The sequence below is a fragment of the Daucus carota genome, chromosome 1 (genome assembly GCF_001625215.2).
Source record: "Daucus carota subsp. sativus chromosome 1, DH1 v3.0, whole genome shotgun sequence".
NCBI lineage: Eukaryota > Viridiplantae > Streptophyta > Magnoliopsida > Apiales > Apiaceae > Daucus > Daucus carota.
In genome coordinates this window covers 24,630,388-24,649,850 of record NC_030381.2, presented here as the reverse complement: position 1 = coordinate 24,649,850, position 19,463 = coordinate 24,630,388, and the positions used below count along the sequence as shown (strand labels likewise).

Sequence of the window (19,463 nt, the reverse complement as noted above, 5' to 3'; positions counted from 1 at the left end):
CCCAAAAAAAATAAAGGTCATATAAAATGGGAGAGAGGAGTATAAATATTGTTGCTATGGGTTTGATTAGTCGCGTAAAAACATAGAAGAAGTTTAGGTGGGCTAAAAAGAAACTAGCCGGGTGATTTCCATTCTGTCCACGTGATATGGCTCATTTCCTTTGTCCGCTCCATCATGTGCTTAAGGTAAAACTTGTGAGATTCTCTAGTGCATCTAAATTCATGCGTGAAGAATGTGGAGAAATATATCCGATTTTTAGAATTATTTTCCTAAAACGCTTACATGTTACATTTCATATGTATGTCCGGTCTTTAAGTACAATTAGCATAAAAACCCGTGCAAGGCACGGGCCGCTAATTTATATTGTATTTTAAATAATATTTTCATATAATTATCTTGTTTACAACATGCGTATTTATTTATCTATTTTTATAAAATATGTGAGTTCGATTCCTTGCTTAAGCGAGTGAAAATATAATATTTATTGTTTAGCAATAATAATATTAATCATGATACTTTTTAAATTTTTTATGCATCATAAACATATTTGGACTGATTTACTTGTATTGTGGAATCAAGATTAAATTTCATGATATTACAATAATTGTTTTTATGGATATATAATTTTCATTATTTTGATTGGATTTGATAATCATGTATCACCACCACTATCTCACACTTCTATATTCTTTTTATTATGAGCGGTCTTATATGTTATTAAATGATAATATTTAAGGTATTTTCGGAGTCAAATGTAATTTTTTAATATTTAAGATCGAGTTGAACTGAGAGTGTTTATTTTAATGGTTGTGATTGTGAAGTTTAAATAAGAATTTTTCGTAATTATATGATAAATGAAGGTATATTCAACATTTCACTCTCAATTTGTGACCAAAAAAAAAAGACACTTCACCCTCAATTTATAGGCTCTTTTCATCATTTGTTATTCTTTATATATATATATATATATATATATATATATATATATATATATATATATATATTATAAGTGAAATAAATAAAATTCATGATAGATATCACTTAAATGATTATGGTTGCGAAGTTTAAGTAAAAAGTCATATATCAATACACATGAATATTTTTTTATGTTAATTGATTAAATATTACATGAATTAATTGCTTAATTAATGACTCCTAGAATTTTGTATAAATAAATAAAAGTATAACTAATGTCATTATCTTATGTTTAAAGAGCAATCAATAACAATTAATAGGTAAGATGAATTAAATAATTTTTTGGCTGGTATTTTTGTAATTATATGATCAATAGGGGTATATGAGACATTTCATAGCCATTTTCTTGACAATTTTTGCCCCGAGTTGTCTTTTTATATATACTAACCTTTAACACGTGTGAAGCACGGGCGGGTATATAATTCGTAATTTACTGATTTAAATTTTAACATCATTTTATTAATATTTTGGTCTTTATGATTTGAATTTTGATTAAATTATATTAACCAATTGATTATACGTTCTCACGAAAATTTAGTTTTTACAATAAGATATTATATGATAACGTATTGTTATGAGTTTTATTAATATTTAAAACTATTTAATAATATAAGAGTAATAGACCTTCACATGTTGTACACTTATAGTTTTAGAGGCAGAGTACCAAACCAAAAAATATAACTAAAAACGTGGACTACAAATTATACCCATATTAGTTTATTATAGTATAGTATGGATAAGTAGATTTAACATTTGATTTAGTATTGTAAAAATAATTCATGTTATTCAATCTTATTAAAAATATAATCATGTAATGCCGTGAAAGTATTGGTAAATTTCTTTGTTAAATATTGTTTAAATTATTTTATTTATATATGTTTTACAATTTTTACATATATTTGGGTTGAGTATTGCTTAGGAATATAATTACACTTTAGCAAATATGATTATGTGTAAATTGTTATGCTTGCATGTATATTGTTGCTAAGTTTTAAACTTCTTACTAATCGGGATAATTTTGGCAGACGTGTGGAACTCGATTAATTTAGCTGGGATTATTTTTATTTTATTAGAATAGCATTTGTATGTTCAGGGTACTATTAGTTTCAGAATATTGATTTGTTTGACCAAACTTATTTGTATTATTATTTTAATTGATTGCAAGTTATAACCAGGCTCTCATTTTGTAAAAGTATATGCTCGGGAAGTACAAGGAATTAGTATATGATAATATTTTAGTGCAGATGCATATATAATCTACTCCCGTCGTTCCTTTTTATTAGTCGTTTTGAATTTTTGCACGTATTTTGAGGTGGAAGAAAAACGTATGTCTATTCATTATTTTTCAAATTTTCCCTTTCTCAATAAAAATATAGATGTTAAACTTTTATTCAGAAAAAGAAAATTTGAAAAAATAATACGTAGAAGTATGTTTTTTGTACACCTTAAATTACGTGCACAAAGTCAAAGCGACTAATAATAAGGAACGGAGGGAGTATAATAGTATTAAAATATAGTTATGCTTGTATTACTAATTATTCGTTCACATGCAACAAGAATTTATGAGAATTATATTATTATTTTTATTTACATGGGTACATAGTTAATTAGGTGCTTTCTTTTCTTATGTGAAATAATAATTTATTATTGGGATGATTCTTTTGATAATTGAAAATAAAGAATTATTTTACTTACGAAAGCTGTTATTCGTAAATTTATGCTTGTATTTAAATGTTACAGGGTCTCGAAAGTTATATTACTCATTAGTTGAGTTAGAGCATCTCCAATGGCGTTGGCTATAATCGTTGGTTAAATTGGACCTCTAGCGCATTATGTAAAATTTGTTGAACCTATAAGATATTGTGCTTCGATGGTATTGGCTATATTGGATAGTTATAATTTGAAAATACCTGTATACGAACACGTCTCTGAAGTATGATATTGTGTATAGATCATGATCGCTATTGTGTGTTTTTTTCTCGTGGATTACCAGAGAATGATTCTCAGTTTATGAAAATACTTTGTGCATTTCATGTGTTTTCTTCTCGTGGATTACCGGAGGAGAATTTTATGTTTTGTAATTTGCTTGGTGCAAGTACATATTCGTATAAGAGACCTCTATTGATACACACCTTACTCTATTCGGTCTTTTATTTAATTAGTTCTATTCACTTCATCCAGATTTACTCAGTTATAATGTTATTTGTATCCCTCTAAATTACATTCGTATTGGGCATCTAGCTCACTCAATTTACTTTCTTTCCGCAGGAAATCAGGGGTTAGCGGGACTTGAGATGAGTGGTACCCAATTAGTTTGTTAGTTTATTTAATAAATTCCAAGACTTGGTTTAGTTGATTTTAAACCTTTATTGATGTCATTTGGTGACTTCCGAGACATTGAGATTATTATTTTTCTCTCTCAGTTTTAGTACTATATTATTCATGCTTAATTTTTGATAATTAATTGTTAAATAATGGCCTTAAAAATTGGGCTGTTACAGTTGGTATTCAGATCTCAAGTTATGATTATGTAGACTAAACTCTAGGCATTTGACCTATGATTTTGGGTTGACTTCGTAGGGGTAGAAATAAAACTTGATATTGAAACAACCCGGGTCGAATCCCGAGTCTTTTATCGAAAATCGGGTCAAGTCCCGAACTCCAAATCCGAAAATAAGCCGAAATATACTGGCCCAACTGCAACAACTTGGGTAATCCACAAGCTCACCACAGGCCCCCAAAAGATCATGATTTGTTGGTGCAATTAGTAGTAATACTTATGCTTATAAACTGAACGAAAGTCTCCACACGACTCGATGTGGGACTGGGGTGTTACAAACTCCCCCACTTAAATTCCTGACGTCCTCGTCAGGCTGAAACGGATAGCCCATAGGCCCAGATCGAACCTCTCTAGCCATTGTGGGATAATACTGGCTTCGTGTCCCCGCCTCCAGATCCCTGTCCATTGCGGGATAATACCACCAGCCTTCGTGTCCCCACCTCCGGCAACTTGACGAATCAAGCTTTCGAGAGCCTGCTCTGAATACCATATGAAACAACCCGGGTCAAATCCCGAGTCTTTGATCGAAAATCAGGTCAAGTCCCGAACTCCAAATCCGAAAATAAGCCGAAATATACTGACCCAACTGCAACAACTTGGGTAATCCACAAGCCCACCACAGGCCCCCAAAAGATCATGATTTGTTGGTGCAATTAGTAGTAATACTTATGCTTATAAACTGAACTTAACTCTCCACATGACTCGATGTGGGACTGGGGTGTTACAGATATAGTCCTCTGATATTTACTTTATGAATGTACTCATAATGATTGTTGAAGGATGTCGCCTTGATTAGATACCACGAGACAACAAATAGTGATGGACAGGGAGACATTCTTGGACATGGTCAGGGAAGTTGCAAATAAACAAAGACAAAACCCGGGTGCTAATAATGTGCCAAATCGAGAAAGTCAAACTATGTTCGACTTTATGAAGCAAAGACCTAATTGTTTCAAGGAAGCCAAACACCCTTGATTACCATCCGATCTTCTTCTAAATACAACTACTTGCATGTTCTTACATTATTTATTCATTGTCTTGGTCTCTGTGTCCAACCCATTTGATAACTAATAGCAGGGATGGAATAAGGATAATCATGTTCATCTCTATTCGACTTCATTATTATAGAATTTGTTAATGGAATGTAAATTAATAGGAAACAAATCCTACTTAAAACATAAACAAATCTCAGTTCAACAGAAACATTTCTATTCATATTAAGAACTTGTTCATCTGGATTTAAAGTCAGGATTTAATTATGTTTCTTATTTTAAGTTAAAAATATCTGTTTATGTAACAAGTCATAAATTGTCTTAAAGTAAAAAAAAAGTTACAAACTGACTTAAAGCCTTAAGTTAGTTTAAGTTACTTATTTCATTGACTTCACTTTCTTATAATTTTTTTTTATAAAAGTTACTATTATGGCCAAATATCAACTCGGCAGATGATTGTGTAGACTTCGCCTTAATTCACGGAAGGGCCCGATCTCCGGGACTGTCCTCGCCAACTGTTTGGTCCTTGCCATCAATATTAGCCGTGGACCAGAGGCCCAGTAGCAGATGGATCCAGGTCAACAGAAGGGTCTTCGCCCGATATAGACCCTCGTCCTAGGTACGTGTCAGGCCTCGCGGCCCAATGACTGGCGACCTTAGTCTTCAAGAAGTCCTCGCCCTCTGTGATGAGGCCTCGCCCAATGCTTACCTTCCTCGCCCAATGCAAAAAGGGCCGGATACGCCTGGTTCTCAGGCTTAATTATTATTGTTTTATCTTGGGCCCAGGCCCACCATCAGCCTCGCCCAAAGAGAGGACGGAGGGCTGGCCCATACAGCTGATTCTAAGGAGGTCCATGTGGGCTAGTGCTGGTCAGCCCACCTAGTACCATGCTCCTCGGAGGAGGTTGGGCTCCAAAAGCCTATATCCGTCGAATCTAAGGCGGTGGCCCATCGCTGGAACCAAGGAATGAGAAACCTATTCTGATTAGGTTACTTGTTCCCCAAGAACTACGTCTGGCTTGATACCTATAAATAGGGTATGTAGGCACATCGTTTGGGGATAAGTCTCAACCCTTGCAAGAACGAATACTCCTTCGATCTTGTGAGAAACCCTGATTCCCCGAACGATCTCAGCCAAATCTAAAATCACCACCCCTACTCCGTCGTCCATTGTCATCAACCACCACTAATTCCAGCAACCCTCCCCGAATCTTGTTATCACCAGATTCCTCCGTTAACAGTTACTCATAAGTCATAAGTTACACATAAATCACTTTTATTTTTATTATTTCATTTTTACTGACCTATAAATCGTTAATAAGTTAAAATTATCCAAACAGATATTCTAAACTCCTAGTTTATGAAATTAAGTTACGTTAAGTTATATTCACAATTTTAGACAAAAATAGACGAGATCTGAGTAACGAATATATTGTAAATTTTCACAAGAAGATAATAAGTTAATCATAGATATTTTGATTCAATATATAAATTAATAGACAAATGTCGTCCCAAAATTTGGGTGTTGATTCGAAGCGATAGAACGTATATTCATTTGTAAAATATATAAATCTGATTATTGAAAATTAATATATCTATTATCCGCATTATATAATTTTTTTTGTCAGGGTCTACATACACGTAGATGAATTGTATCGAATACAATAGCTGCATAAAGGGAATTTTTTCATTCAAAAAAATTTATTTTCTAACTGAAGGTCATGTCAGATGTCCCCAGAAATTTAAACAATAAGATTTTAATGATTGAAGAGATGAATCTCAATCTTCTAGAAACATCCTCAGATTCCTTTGCTTCGATCCTGGAAAGAGAAACAAACAAAACAAGACATAATCAATACAAAAAAATCATATATATGTTTATAAATATTTAGAAATTAAATAAATATATAAAAAATAATGAATCTAATAAAAATCAAAAATGAAAGGAGTGTATCTATTAAAATATAGAGGAAATGAAATACTGAAGAAATAATTATTAATCTAAAAAAATTCTAACCAAAGAGAATTCCCTTGTTAGACACATAAAACTTAATTATTTAATCGAGGAATAAAATAATAGACATTAAAACATAACTAAAAATATCATATATAATAACCATCAAAATGGTACTCTAACACAAGCCATAAAAATGGCACCCAATCAGGAACTAAATGTCATTAAAGGCACAATAATGTCATAGACCGTCATAAATGACACTAAATATTCATAAAGAATATTTATCCTGCAAGAGATTTGATACATCGCAATTACCCATAATATTAGCACAGGAGATATAAAAAATCAAAATAAACGGTAATTTAGCAAAATCTAATTCCTGGACATACCAAATAAGAATCCTTCCAATTTAAAAATATTGCACATTAATATACATACATATAAATTATATAAAAACAAAGACATAAATAAAAAATAAATAGAGAACATGCACCTAAAAAATGTTAACATGCTAAATTTTTTAATTTAGAAGATCAAAACATACACTTAATATACCCACATAATCAAGAACATTAAAAACACATATCGAAATCTATGATGGACCTGATTTCAAAATAATACTTCGGCCGACCAAAACAAATCCGACTAAGACAAGCATGTCAGAAATTACCTCGACTTGATCTACAAGGTAATCCAAGCAAAATTTACAAACCCAATACAAAATCCATAATTTCGATCACCTAAAAAATCTACACAAAAAATTATAAACGGATTTCTATCAAGTAGATTGTATTATATACAAAATAAACAAATCAAGCAATAAAACACACAACAAACATTTATCATTGATCACAACAAGATAATCGAGGAAAAAACGTACTTTTTCACAAAGACAGGGACATCTTGGTTGCATATAATATTGAAAGAAAATAACTTACCGAATCCAAAAATTAAGTCCATAAAATCCCCATCAACAAAACGCGATGAGTATACTTTTAAATCTGACGATATCGAGACGTTGCTAGGGTTATGGTTTATTTGATTGGGCAGATTCTAATGAAATCTTCCGAACCCTCTTCATTGGAGTTTGAAGTTGGCGGTGTCAATTGTCATCTATTTATTTGTTGGGAGCCCCATAATTGATTGTGTAACTTATTATTGTATTAGATGGAGAAAACAAATGAACTAAAAATAATTGTGTGCTCCGCGCATTGGATAATTAGAAGTGAAACAAATATGATAAAATCTCATTAAAATGAGAGTGGTGAGAATTTGACTTGCAACCATTCAAACATGAGCCGACTTCCACATGGGTTACTTATATCCATTATGTTAAGGGGCCGTTTGGTTCATCAGAAGGAAACGGAATGGAATGAAGAAAGAGAAACGCGAAGAAAGGAAAGGAATGGAGCTGAATTGCTTTCCTCGTTTGGTTCAAATCAGGAAACGGAATGAACAATTATCCGTATTTTTTTATATCTATTAGTAAAAAGTTATTTTGTGAAAATTTATTATTTCATATAAATTGCAAGTATTTATCTTGTCAATACTTTTTTATAAAAGATACAACAAAATAAAAAATTTATTTTTTTGAAAAAAAATCAAAATTCAGATCATTTAAAATATGTTTCAAAAAAATTACATAAAGATATTCCCTTAATAAAAATATTTTTACCACCAAAAATATTTAAAACTAAATATGTCTTGAAATATATAGATTGAAAAATTGAAAAAAAGAGAGAAGAAAAAGAAAGGGAATTCAAATACCTAGGGGGAGGTGGGTAATGGGATTAGAGGGCTTTGGGGTAAATCCAAAATCAAAAATGGGGAAAGGGAATGATTGTTTTTGTAAAATAAACAACAACAAAGGGAATTGATCAGATTGATTCTCTTTCCCTTTGTTTATTACCCTCAACCAAACGCCCCCTAAGTTTATAACTTTTTGGATAAATAAAGTAAAGTGCAATATAAAGTTATTTTAATATTATAATTATTATTACAAAAATTTGAATATGTCAAGTTCAAGGTCAAATATTATACTGAAAAAGAATCCCCCGCCCTCGTTATAAAATGACAAAATGCAGCTCATTATCAGCCTATATGCCGATTCCTGTATTTTTATACAAAATATCATGAAGTAGTCAACCAAATTACAACAAAGCCCCAGCTATTTAATTCCAATTATTATCACAACGAAATATCTTAAATTCCTGGTGTGCAACCACCACGTCGAGTTAAACCGAGTCAAACTCGCCCCACGAACTCAGTCGAAGAAGTCTAATTTGTCCACCGAACAACTCGGTTGTCTCACACTCTTTTAGTGCCACGTGTCATCACCTCACTGGACCCCACGGATGGTAGATATAAGGTTATAAACACATACATACAAGCTCTCTACCCTCTCTTCTCTCTTTCTATCGCCGTCGGCGATCAATCCATACATATACATATATATTTCTGAATCTATACATACAACTAATTTAATTCGTGTATCTATCTTTAATTAATGCACGATCTGTGACACTTAACCAATTAGCTATATCTGTACGTGCTGGTGGATGCATTAATTTGGGCGTGAATTCGACTTGGAGATTCTTATTGATATAATCGAGGTGAGAGAATCTCCTTGCGGTTTCAATTGATGGAAAACGCTGTGTGATTTGAGTGAATGTAGGTTGTTTGATTGATTTATTGGTGTTGTTTTGTCAGGGTGATTGTGAAAATTAGGGCTTTTTCTTTCTACGTTCAACAAAGAGATGTCTGGGCCTCTGGATCGGTTCGCGAGGCCTTGTAAGTTCTCTCTCTCTCTCTCTCTCTCTCCCCCTCTCTCTCCTCCCCCTATCTGACTTTTCTCTCCCCCTCCCTCTCTCTCCAGGGTAATTGTAGTTTATTTTGTGTTGAGGATGGAGTTGTGTATGTGTGTTCATTGATGAAAATTTGGTTTACAGGCGTAGTTGTTGAAAACTTTAGATTTTTGATTGCTTGTGCTCTGTGTGTGTGTGTGTGTTTAGCTGTGTCTATGTATGTTTTATGAAGTTAATTGTATGAAATTATTGTGTTTTTGTGATGAAGATCAGGTTTTGTTTTGGATATGTGTTTTATTTGGTGAATAACTGGATTCTTTTTAGTGGTAATTAATTGGTAAACAAATAAATTTTAGGCAAAGGGAGTTTTGGATATGTGTTTTTTAGCTGAATGCAGTTTATGTTATGCTGATATCATTAATTGTGTTTACAAGTCAAAGCTAGGGTTTCTAGGATGTTAGTAATAGCTGTTGACTTCTGTCCGATCTTCAATTTTGAGTGATTGTTTTCTTAAATTTGTTGGTTTTATTAGTTTTGGGAATTAGCTGAATTTTCTACGAGTTACAAGAGAAGTCGCATTCCTTATATCTGATATGCTTGAGTGAGATTTTTTAGTCTGAGATTGTTGACTTGTTTGTTTTTTGATTGTGGAAGTTTTCGGTCATAAAGCTGGTTCTTTGGAAGTTTATAATGGAGCATGTGGTATAGTATACTATTCTTTACCATGTCCTAGAAATATTTTAGAAATGTATGTGTTGATGGTGGGTGCTTATTTGTACTTCTCAATTAGGGATGGCAAAATAATCCGATCCGACGGATACCCGATCCGAAACCCGAATTTTTGGATATACCGAACCCGAATTTTTGGATTTGGATTTGGATATGGATTTGATTTTTGTACCCGAAATTTTTTGGATTTGGATATGGATATGACCTCTACCGATCCGAAACCCGATCCGAAACCCGAAATCCTATCCGAACCCGATCCGAACCCGAAACCCGAAAAAAACCCGAATATTATATATATATTATAAATAATTTAATATGAATGTGTGTGTGTGTCTATATATATAACATATTTATATTTAATTATTTGGATGAATGTAATATAATACTCTCAATATCAATAGACTAGGTTAAAGGAATAAGGATTTCTATTTAAGACAAATACTTCATTAATAATATATTGTATAAAATATATTGTATATTGGTAATAATGAAAATTAATATGGTTTAAGTTTATATTATTCTAATTTAAACCAATAAAATCCAATCCAATAATCTTAATTTTGAAAAAAAAATACTTAATTATCATAGTTCAGACAAGTTTATAATTTTTAATTTTTTTTTTTAAGATATCCGGTTGAAACCCGAATCCGATCCGAAACCCGAAAAAACCCGACGGATTGGATTTGGATTTTACATTTTAATATCCAAACCCGAACCCGATCCGATCCGAAATATAACGGATTGGATATGGATTTCATGAAACCCGACCCGATCCGACCCGATTGCCATCCCTATTCTCAATGATCAACAGAGTGCTTTATGTCTAGTAGCTTATGTTACGAAGGCAAAAAATTATTGACATGTTATGCACCTCCGGCAAACAATATTATATCACAAGATATATGAATTATGTCTCCAGAAGTTTTCTACGCGGACTTCTGTGGAAATAGGTTTATCTTGTTTGGCCTCACTTTCTTTTAATATGTTGACTTGTATTAATATAATTCTTTGGCTATCTGATAGGTTTTGAGGGTTCCTCTGGTAATGATGAGAGAAGGGAAAGAAAATCTGATTTTGAAAATTCAGAGGATGAAAGAAGGACGAGAATTGGCTCTTTGAAAAAGAAAGCTCTGAATGCATCATCCAAGTTCAAACATTCTCTCAAGAAGAAGAGTAGTAGACGAAAAAGTGATGGCCGAGTTAGCTCTGTTTCTATTGAAGATATCCGGGATGCTGAGGAGCTACAAGCTGTGGATGCATTTCGTCAAACACTTGTCTTGGATGAACTGCTGCCTGAACAACACGATGATTATCATATGATGCTGAGGTACTCAAAACTTATCTTATTTTGTGTTGTGACTTAGACATATGCCCATATTATATATTAAGAAAGAATATATGTTGTAAACTCATGTTTTAATTTTTAAGATTGCATCGATTAATTGAGCATGATAGTAGGGACTTCAATATGCTCATTACCCTGACTCTGAATCTTCATTTTACCTCGGTACACGTGTTGGACTCTCGACACTCGGACATGAGTATGAGTATGGATATTCCGACACTTATCTTAAGCCAAAGCATGTAAAATTTTAAAATATGGCTGAGTCTGATACTTAGACACGAGTCTGCCACTTAGACACATATTTATGCTATGTGCTTTGCTGTTATCTATGATAAGTTGTGCCTAACATTCTAAAAGTATGAGGAGATCTGCCAGAATCATCATGTATCTATTTTATTATAGTTACAATGACACGTTAATTGACTGTTACAGCACTACAATATCTTGTCGAACAGAGTTAAGTTTGCCCTTTGTTATTCCACTATATAATCACATAAGGCCCCAAATTTGCCAAGATTAAGAAGATTTTAAGAGTCTAAAAAATTTTTTCGTCAAAAAAAAAAAAAAAGAGTCTAAAAAATTTCATTCTGAACTTTCTTTCAAGTCTTATATGGAATCAACTACTGAGATGGTACCACTTCAAAAAAGAAAAAAAAACCCAACTGAGATGGTAATTTTGTGATATACTGCTATGTAAGCTCATATGGTAACACTGACTTACAGGTGCTAAAGTGCTGTGAAACTTAGAGATACGTCATTTGGGGCAATTCCTTGATTTTACACTGCTTTAAAGAATCAGGATGTAATAGTTTTCGAGTTGGAAAATATTAGCGGGGCAACTTCATAGGTCCAAGAAACCTGTGTTTAGTAACTTAAAATTTGTTTTCAGATTTTTGAAGGCAAGGAAATTTGACATTGAAAAGGCGAAGCATATGTGGGCTGAGATGATCCAATGGAGGAAGGATTTTGGCACTGACACGATTTTGGAGGTAAATCCATCTTAGGTTTTGCTTTAACTTGCTGTTTGCATATATAATTTTGAAAAAATCTTGAACTCTGAAGTAGTCACGCATTTTACGTTGTGTGGCTTTTGTGCTTTCTTTATTTTGTTTTAAGGACACTTTGTTTTTTGATATCATACCAGGATTTTGAATTTAAAGAGTTTAATGAAGTTCTGAAATATTACCCTCAAGGTAACCACGGCGTGGACAAAGAGGGGAGACCTGTCTATATTGAAAGATTAGGAAAAGTTGAACCTAACAAACTTATGCAAGTAACAACTATGGATCGATACATAAAATACCATGTAAGAGAGTTTGAAAAAACCTTCAAAATTAAGTTTCCTGCATGTTCAATTGCTGCAAAGAGGCACATTGATTCGAGCACAACAATTTTGGATGTTCAAGGCGTGGTATGGTTCCTCAACAGTACCTATCTCTACATATATTAGCCTCTTACTGCAAAGTATCATCATATATTTGGATACATTTAAGCATGATATCTCCACTCTTGATTATGAAGGGATTGAAGAATTTCACCAAGGTAGCACGGGAACTTGTTATGAGGCTCCAGAAAATAGATGGTGACAACTACCCTGAAGTAATCTTGACTATCATTTCTCAGTCAATTACATAATGGCTATTTTAATATATCTGATACAAGAAACCAACACCAATTCAACTAATTTTCTCAACTCACTATTCTTTTGGGCAGTCACTTCATCAAATGTTTATCATCAATGCTGGTGCTGGATTCAGACTGCTGTGGAGTACTGTCAAGTCTTTTCTTGATCCCAAAACAACTTCAAAGATTCATGTAACTCATATATACTTTGACTGGTGTAGAGGCTTAACTTTTGACATCTTCTGTACTTACCTTAACTATATTACTTTCTTTTTCGAGATGTAGGTACTTGGAAACAAATATCAGAACAAATTGCTTGAGATTATAGATGGAAGGTAACTACTGTAGTCCTCTATCTTTAAAATTACTCAAGGACTAAAGTTATACTCTGTTTGCAATCATTTCGCTAAGACATCTTCGAGTAGTCTCCATCTTACGGGTTCATTTTTCTTTTTTTATTGTACAGTGAATTGCCAGAATTCCTTGGGGGTACCTGTACTTGTGCAGATCAAGGAGGCTGTCTTCGTTCTGATAAAGGGCCATGGAAAAATCCTGACATTTTAAAGGTTGTTTTCCCTGCCCATGATTACTTCAAATTCTCTTTCCTGCTTGTTGGTATATACAGTATAATATCACTTGTCGAAACTTATCCTGAACAGACTGAAGAGTGTAGAGTTAGCAGAAAAATTGCTGTCATAATTTCTTATGTATTACTATATTTATCATTTCTTTTAACTGTGCAAGCTTCCCTTGTCTACGTTGCAGATGGTTCTGAGTGGGGAAGCAGGACGTGCAAGACAGGTTGTTAAAGTTTTAAACAGTGAGGGAAAGGTAGTTGCTTATGTTAAGCCTCGCTACCCCGAGGTATGATATTGCCTTCTATTTCTGTTTTGTGCTAAATATATATGTGGTGCACCTTTTTTCAGTTATGTTGATTTATTTTCTTTTATGTTTTTTTGAAACAGGTAAAAGGCAGTGACACATCCACGGCTGAGTCAGGATCTGATGCTGAAGATATTGCTTCTCCAAAAGCAATGAGGAGTTATTCGAGTCTTCGTTTGACTCCTGTTCGTGAAGAAGTAGGTTTTTCGAATAATTATTATATGTGGGATATTTATTTTCAGGATAAACATCAAGTCATGGTTATTTTAACTTTTCTGTTTGGCCCTTTAGATTGTTATACGGCGATATATATATGTGTGTGTGTGTGTGTGGAAGTTGGGTTCTTACTGATTTTGAAAAATGCATTTTTTCATTTTTAGCCATGAGTTGCTTACTTGGGAACTAGGAGTGTGCACATGTAGGCACTTCTATTAAAGTGTCTCAAGATTCCTCCTCTCTTCTTTAATTTACTTTGTTTAAAACAAAACAGGCCAAGGTAAATGGTTCTGCTGGCCATGCTAGTACCTTCTTGGGCTATGATGAATATGTACCCATGGTTGACAAGGCTGTTGATGCTGGATGGAAGAAGCAAGCATCCTTTAAGAAGGTTACTGCTTCCAAAGGTTAGATTAAGCTTTTTTACTGCCAATGAAATACTACGTTGAATGTTATGTACTACCCTAAACATGATGTAAAATATCGTCCTAATCCACATCAAAGTTATATATATAGAGAGAGATCGACTGCGCAAACAGTATTGATGTGGGTTCTGTTGAAGCCTCAAAATTCTAAATTAACAGTATTCTCCACACACACATGCACATATGTATATATATTGACTAAACCATGTTCTGACAATATCAATTTGAATTGTCACAAGATTTGGATACTTTATCTGCCGATGGTTTTGATGATATTTGACTAAATGTATTTGGTTCAGGGACGCCTACACCTGCGCCTACACTGCCTGCCTCTCAAAAGGCACCAGAAGGAAATCGTGCTCAGATCATAGCATTGCTTATGACTTTTTTCATGACCCTTTACACATACTTTTACTCCGTGGCCAGGCACGTAATCAGTATAAATCCTGGAAAATCTTCTAACAATGATGAAAATGTTAAGGAAATTACCACTGATTCAATGCCCGAGAATGAACATTCCCCCTCTCCACCTACTCCAAAATTTTCTGAGACAGAATTGCTCGCTTCTGTTCTTAAAAGACTGGGAGAACTTGAAGAAAAGATGGATACAATTAAGGCAAAGCCCTCTGAGATGCCCTACGAGAAAGCAGAATTACTAAATGCTGCTGTTTGCCGTGTGGATGCGCTAGAAGCTGAGTTGATTGCTACAAAAAAGGTGAAATCATTGATAAAGAAATTTTTCTTGGATAGTAATATTACTACTTGTTTCCGTTTACATATGTGTGGTGAAAGCTGTTCTCAGTTATATAGTGATGTGGACATCTACTTTACTGTATATATGAGGGCAACCTGCAGTTTAAGTTACGCTAAATTGCAAGGGATGTCCTGATTACAGCCATTGTACTATATGTTGGGTAGTTTGAATTTGCATCCTCTAAGCAGACAGATTATATATTATGGTATTTGGACTTCTCACACAGCTTTTAACGGATATGAGTTCCTTGACAGTAGTGGCTTGCTTCTTCTATGTATTCCCACAAAATGCTTTGTCCTTCTATATATCATGTGGAATAAGTCAAATCTTGTTAGGCTTTTTAGGTTTTGATTTTAGGATGGATTTATTCAGTTGTGCTTGGCCAGTGATTGTTGCCCTGGAATAATGGTGATTGTTACAACAGCAACAATTTGCATTTAGTACATCCTTATATATATATATGTATATTTCTTAGAAGTATTTTTATGTACAAAATAAATACTTTCTCAGAAGGGCCTTTTCATTTGTTTTCTGTTTTATTTGGGACTTCTATATTCATAGCTTTGTTACGAACTCCATAAAGGAATTGCTTATTTCTGGTCAGGCTCTTCATGAAGCTTGGATGAGGCAAGAGGAACTGCTTGCTTATATAGACAGTCAAGAAGAAGCTAAGTTTCGGGTAAGTTTTTGTATTATGTAGTAATCTTAATGTTTATAAAATCACTTTTTTACAATCCGCCCCCCCCCCCCCCCCCCCCCCCCCCTCCCACACCCACACCCACACACAAAAAAACAAATGCTTTCATGCTCAGCACTCAACTGACAGTTATGTTGTCATGCCATGAGCAGAAGAAGAAGTCTTGCTGGTGAAAGCCGGGGGTAGCTTGTGTGTAGATGGGCTTCGCTCATATGTGTGGATATGCTTGGTTCTCTTTCAGTTCATGTTTTTATACACGTGTATGCACATTGTACCCCTATTAATGTTGACGAGTTGTTTCAGAATGTGTAAGTCGACATCGTGATGGGGTACATTTTATGTAAAAATTTGTGTGCCTGAGATTTTCTTTACCACTCATGAGGGCTAAATGTATGTTTCACTTGAAGTGAATCGACATAATTTAAGAATGCTGCCCCGCTTGAATATTGAACTTGGTTTCTCGTGTTGAATATACATTTGTTTCACAAAGTTTAAATTTTGCTGGAACAAAAATTTGCTGCATCAAAAGATCTGCAAATGAGAACCGAAAAAATTGAGTTACCCGGATTGCACAATAATCCAGCGGGTTTCTTAAATTTGCCAAACCAATTTAATACAATTCAAATCTTGTGCAGTATAGTCTTCGTTTACCCTGGCACTTATGGTTTACCGTATGAAAGAAGCACATGGGAAATCTGTGTACTAAAATAAAATTCTAGAAGAACCCAGGGTTGCCGCTAAGAGCAAGTTCAATGGTGATGTTAAAATAGATGTAGGTATTGCTATAATTTGAAACCAAAAAGTGATTTTTGGTGCTAAAATAGAACTTATAGTCCAATGGTAAATGCAAAATAAAACCAAACATATCCAAATAAAGCTATATTTTAATTACATAATCTTAAAGTACATAACTATATTTGTCACTATTACTTTATTAATGTATTTTGTCACTTGCATGCTTATGTGGCAATTATAGCACCATCTATACTTGGTTCTATACTTAGCACAAAGTATAACATTTTGCTATTTTACATTCAAGTTTAACATCTCATTGGAGTTGAGTTTTTTGGTTGGGTGCTATATTATAGCAATAAACTTGCTCTGAACGACCCAATGCCAAAATTTAAGTGCTTTCATTAATATACATATGACCATAATAAGAAAAGCTTGTTTTTCCCAATGTAATGACAGTTGCTATTTGTAGAAACACAATTTGATTGTGAGACTGCTATTAGGACAATAACAAACACAAGATGTGCAAAAGCAATGGCAGCCATTGAGTATCCCTCTCACAGGCCTTACTTGAAGAACAATAATACTATCTGTTCAAACAAATCTGCCTCGAAGGGTAGAATAAATATTAAAATCAGCAGCAAGAACAAAAGTTTAGTGGCATTGTTGGTGCAAAACCCCACAAAAACCCCAGCTTCTAAATCAAAAACCCACAAGTTGAACAACAATTTCAAACACTCCGCAGATGAAGCAGAAGCAGATGATAGAAGCAAAATGGGTAGTGATTTTGGTTTGAAGAGTGACAGTGAAGTCATGTTGGCAATAGGAGCTGGATCTGATCCTACCAGGTAAGATAAACACACACACATATGCATGTTGTGACTTGTGAGGACCAAAAAGCATGTGTTCTTTTTATTCTTCTCTTTTTCATGGTCACCAGAAGAATCAAGAAAGGCATAAATAGATAACGACCTTTGCATCGATACCACTTTTTCAATTTAAGAAAACCCAGATTCTTGAAACAGCACAATCCAAATTTCAAGCTGTTTGTTTGGACCGAGCTTTGAAGAATTTAAAATAAGGGAGGCTAAAACATCTATGTTTAGCTTTTAAATCACTTGACCTCTGTTTTCTTAGTGCATAACTATCTCAGCGTCTTTAAAATAGGTTTGATGGAGATGAAAAGCTCTTGGAGGATCTCCTCTACCCTGCTGAAAGACCAAAAGGCTGCTTTTGACAGATTCTCTTAATGTCTGGGAAAAAATATCAATTGTTTTTCAGTTGATACATATGTTGTCCTCTTCTGTTATCGATATTTTGTAGTACTCTGTCAAAACAAAATTTAGAATGAACTACATTTTCTAGGTCCACCCATGTACATCTAGGCTTAATCCCTCTGCGAATATTAATCATCAGAGATTTTGCATTAAAGATAGTGAATTGAGCTAAATTTGACTTTTAACCGACTGCCTTTTTGCTTGTTTCGACCATTTTTCTACTGCTATGAAGCTTCAAGGCCCAGTATCAACTATTAGGGTGAATTATAATTTCATGCATTCTGCCATTGGAGACCAGTGGTTTATATCTGGTCTCAGAAAAGAAAAACTACAGTGGTTTATATATGCTGTTAAGAAACTATGATGAGTTGAAGCTCGTCACGCTTTGTTGCCATCTTGTATTTTCCATTTCCAAGGTACTCTGATCTTTTACTTTCGGGTAGTATTCTGATGTTGCATACCAAAGTATAATTGCATAATTTTGAGCTTTTTATATGGATGGTGTTGAGATTCTGGCTTATAGTCTAGTGAATCGAAAAGATTGAGGCTCTCATTATGGCAAAGGTTGTTATTCATATAGACAATTCTAAGTAAGAGCAACTTCCAAACTATTACCAGCTAACTAAAAGAAAGATACTGAAAAAGAACATTTACATCTACCAAGTATATTATGTACAGGATAAACATGATGATTGAAGTATGTAGACTCTAGGTGATAAAAGAATTGGCATAAAAATTAGCATCCTTAAGGAGAGTGTCAGCTTGTAACATGCTATATATGTTGCCATGCAAAGTAGTTGTTTCATCCATGTGCTGCATTCTGCAATATATAATGGCTTTAAAGAAAGCACTTACTCCTGGTAGAATTGATCATACATTAAAAAAAATTCTGTGAGTACATTGAAACCAGGAGGAACCTGATACACAAATTTGTGGAGTGTGGTGGATGTATTAATTAAATGCATTCAGATTTGTGGTCTAATTATAGATGATGACCAAGTGATACACATTGTGGATGAGCTAGATAAAACAGACTCAGCGGAGAATGAGCTGAGAGGAAGATGTTTTTGACGAAATTAATACAATATCAAAGGTTAAAAATATAAATTCGGCATCAGGAGCAGTAACATAAACACCCAGCGTTAACTGAATTTCACATCTGCAGGTAACAAATAATTTTCAGATCATTACCAGGGATTTGGTTCATCATCAGTATGATGATTATTCCGCACAAATATCACTAATACACAACTTTCTTTTAATAAATTTCGAAAATAAATATCATGTGGGCAAGATTCAGACTGTTCAATCGCGCTCAAATATACACAAATTATGCAAAAAAAAAAAAAAAAAATACAAACTGCACAAATATTTCTCTAGTCGACCGATATATATGTTCACCCTGACATAATCCCCAGCTCAATCATTTGACCCAACACATAGCCTTCATCACAAAACTACTGTATTATTTAAATAAAAATCCAAAGTAGACCAG

At 33.8% G+C, this 19,463-nt stretch overlaps 1 protein-coding gene across 2 annotated transcripts; it reads left to right on the top strand.

The window, feature by feature from the left end:
• Positions 1–8,788: 8,788 nt before the first annotated feature.
• LOC108204262 (phosphatidylinositol/phosphatidylcholine transfer protein SFH8-like) lies at positions 8,789–16,410 on the top strand. 2 transcript variants are annotated; one of them, XM_017373614.2, is made up of 15 exons: positions 8,789–9,096; positions 9,194–9,274; positions 11,041–11,344; positions 12,252–12,351; positions 12,507–12,773; positions 12,884–12,961; positions 13,076–13,177; positions 13,271–13,320; positions 13,452–13,551; positions 13,751–13,849; positions 13,951–14,064; positions 14,358–14,490; positions 14,808–15,223; positions 15,867–15,941; positions 16,112–16,410. In XM_017373614.2, exons 2-15 carry the CDS (start codon positions 9,241–9,243, stop codon positions 16,130–16,132), a joined length of 1,893 nt encoding a protein of 630 aa, XP_017229103.1. In that variant the 5' UTR covers positions 8,789–9,096; positions 9,194–9,240; the 3' UTR covers positions 16,133–16,410. The 2 variants fall into 2 exon arrangements, with proteins under 2 accessions (XP_017229103.1, XP_063949684.1); XM_064093614.1 differs by having other exon boundaries at positions 8,959–9,100; positions 9,199–9,274.
• Positions 16,411–19,463: the final 3,053 nt, after the last annotated feature.

What these genes read in the sequence shown, in the direction of transcription:
- LOC108204262 (XM_017373614.2), top strand. Translation starts at nt 9,241, where the DNA reads ATGTCTGGGCCTCTGGATCGGTTCGCGAGGCCTT. An exon ending in AAACAACTTCAAAGATTCAT is followed by an intron (nt 13,178 to 13,270) that starts GTAACTCATATA and finishes TTCGAGATGTAG; the next exon opens with GTACTTGGAAACAAATATCA. An exon ending in AAGAAGAAGCTAAGTTTCGG is followed by an intron (nt 15,942 to 16,111) that starts GTAAGTTTTTGT and finishes TGCCATGAGCAG; the next exon opens with AAGAAGAAGTCTTGCTGGTG.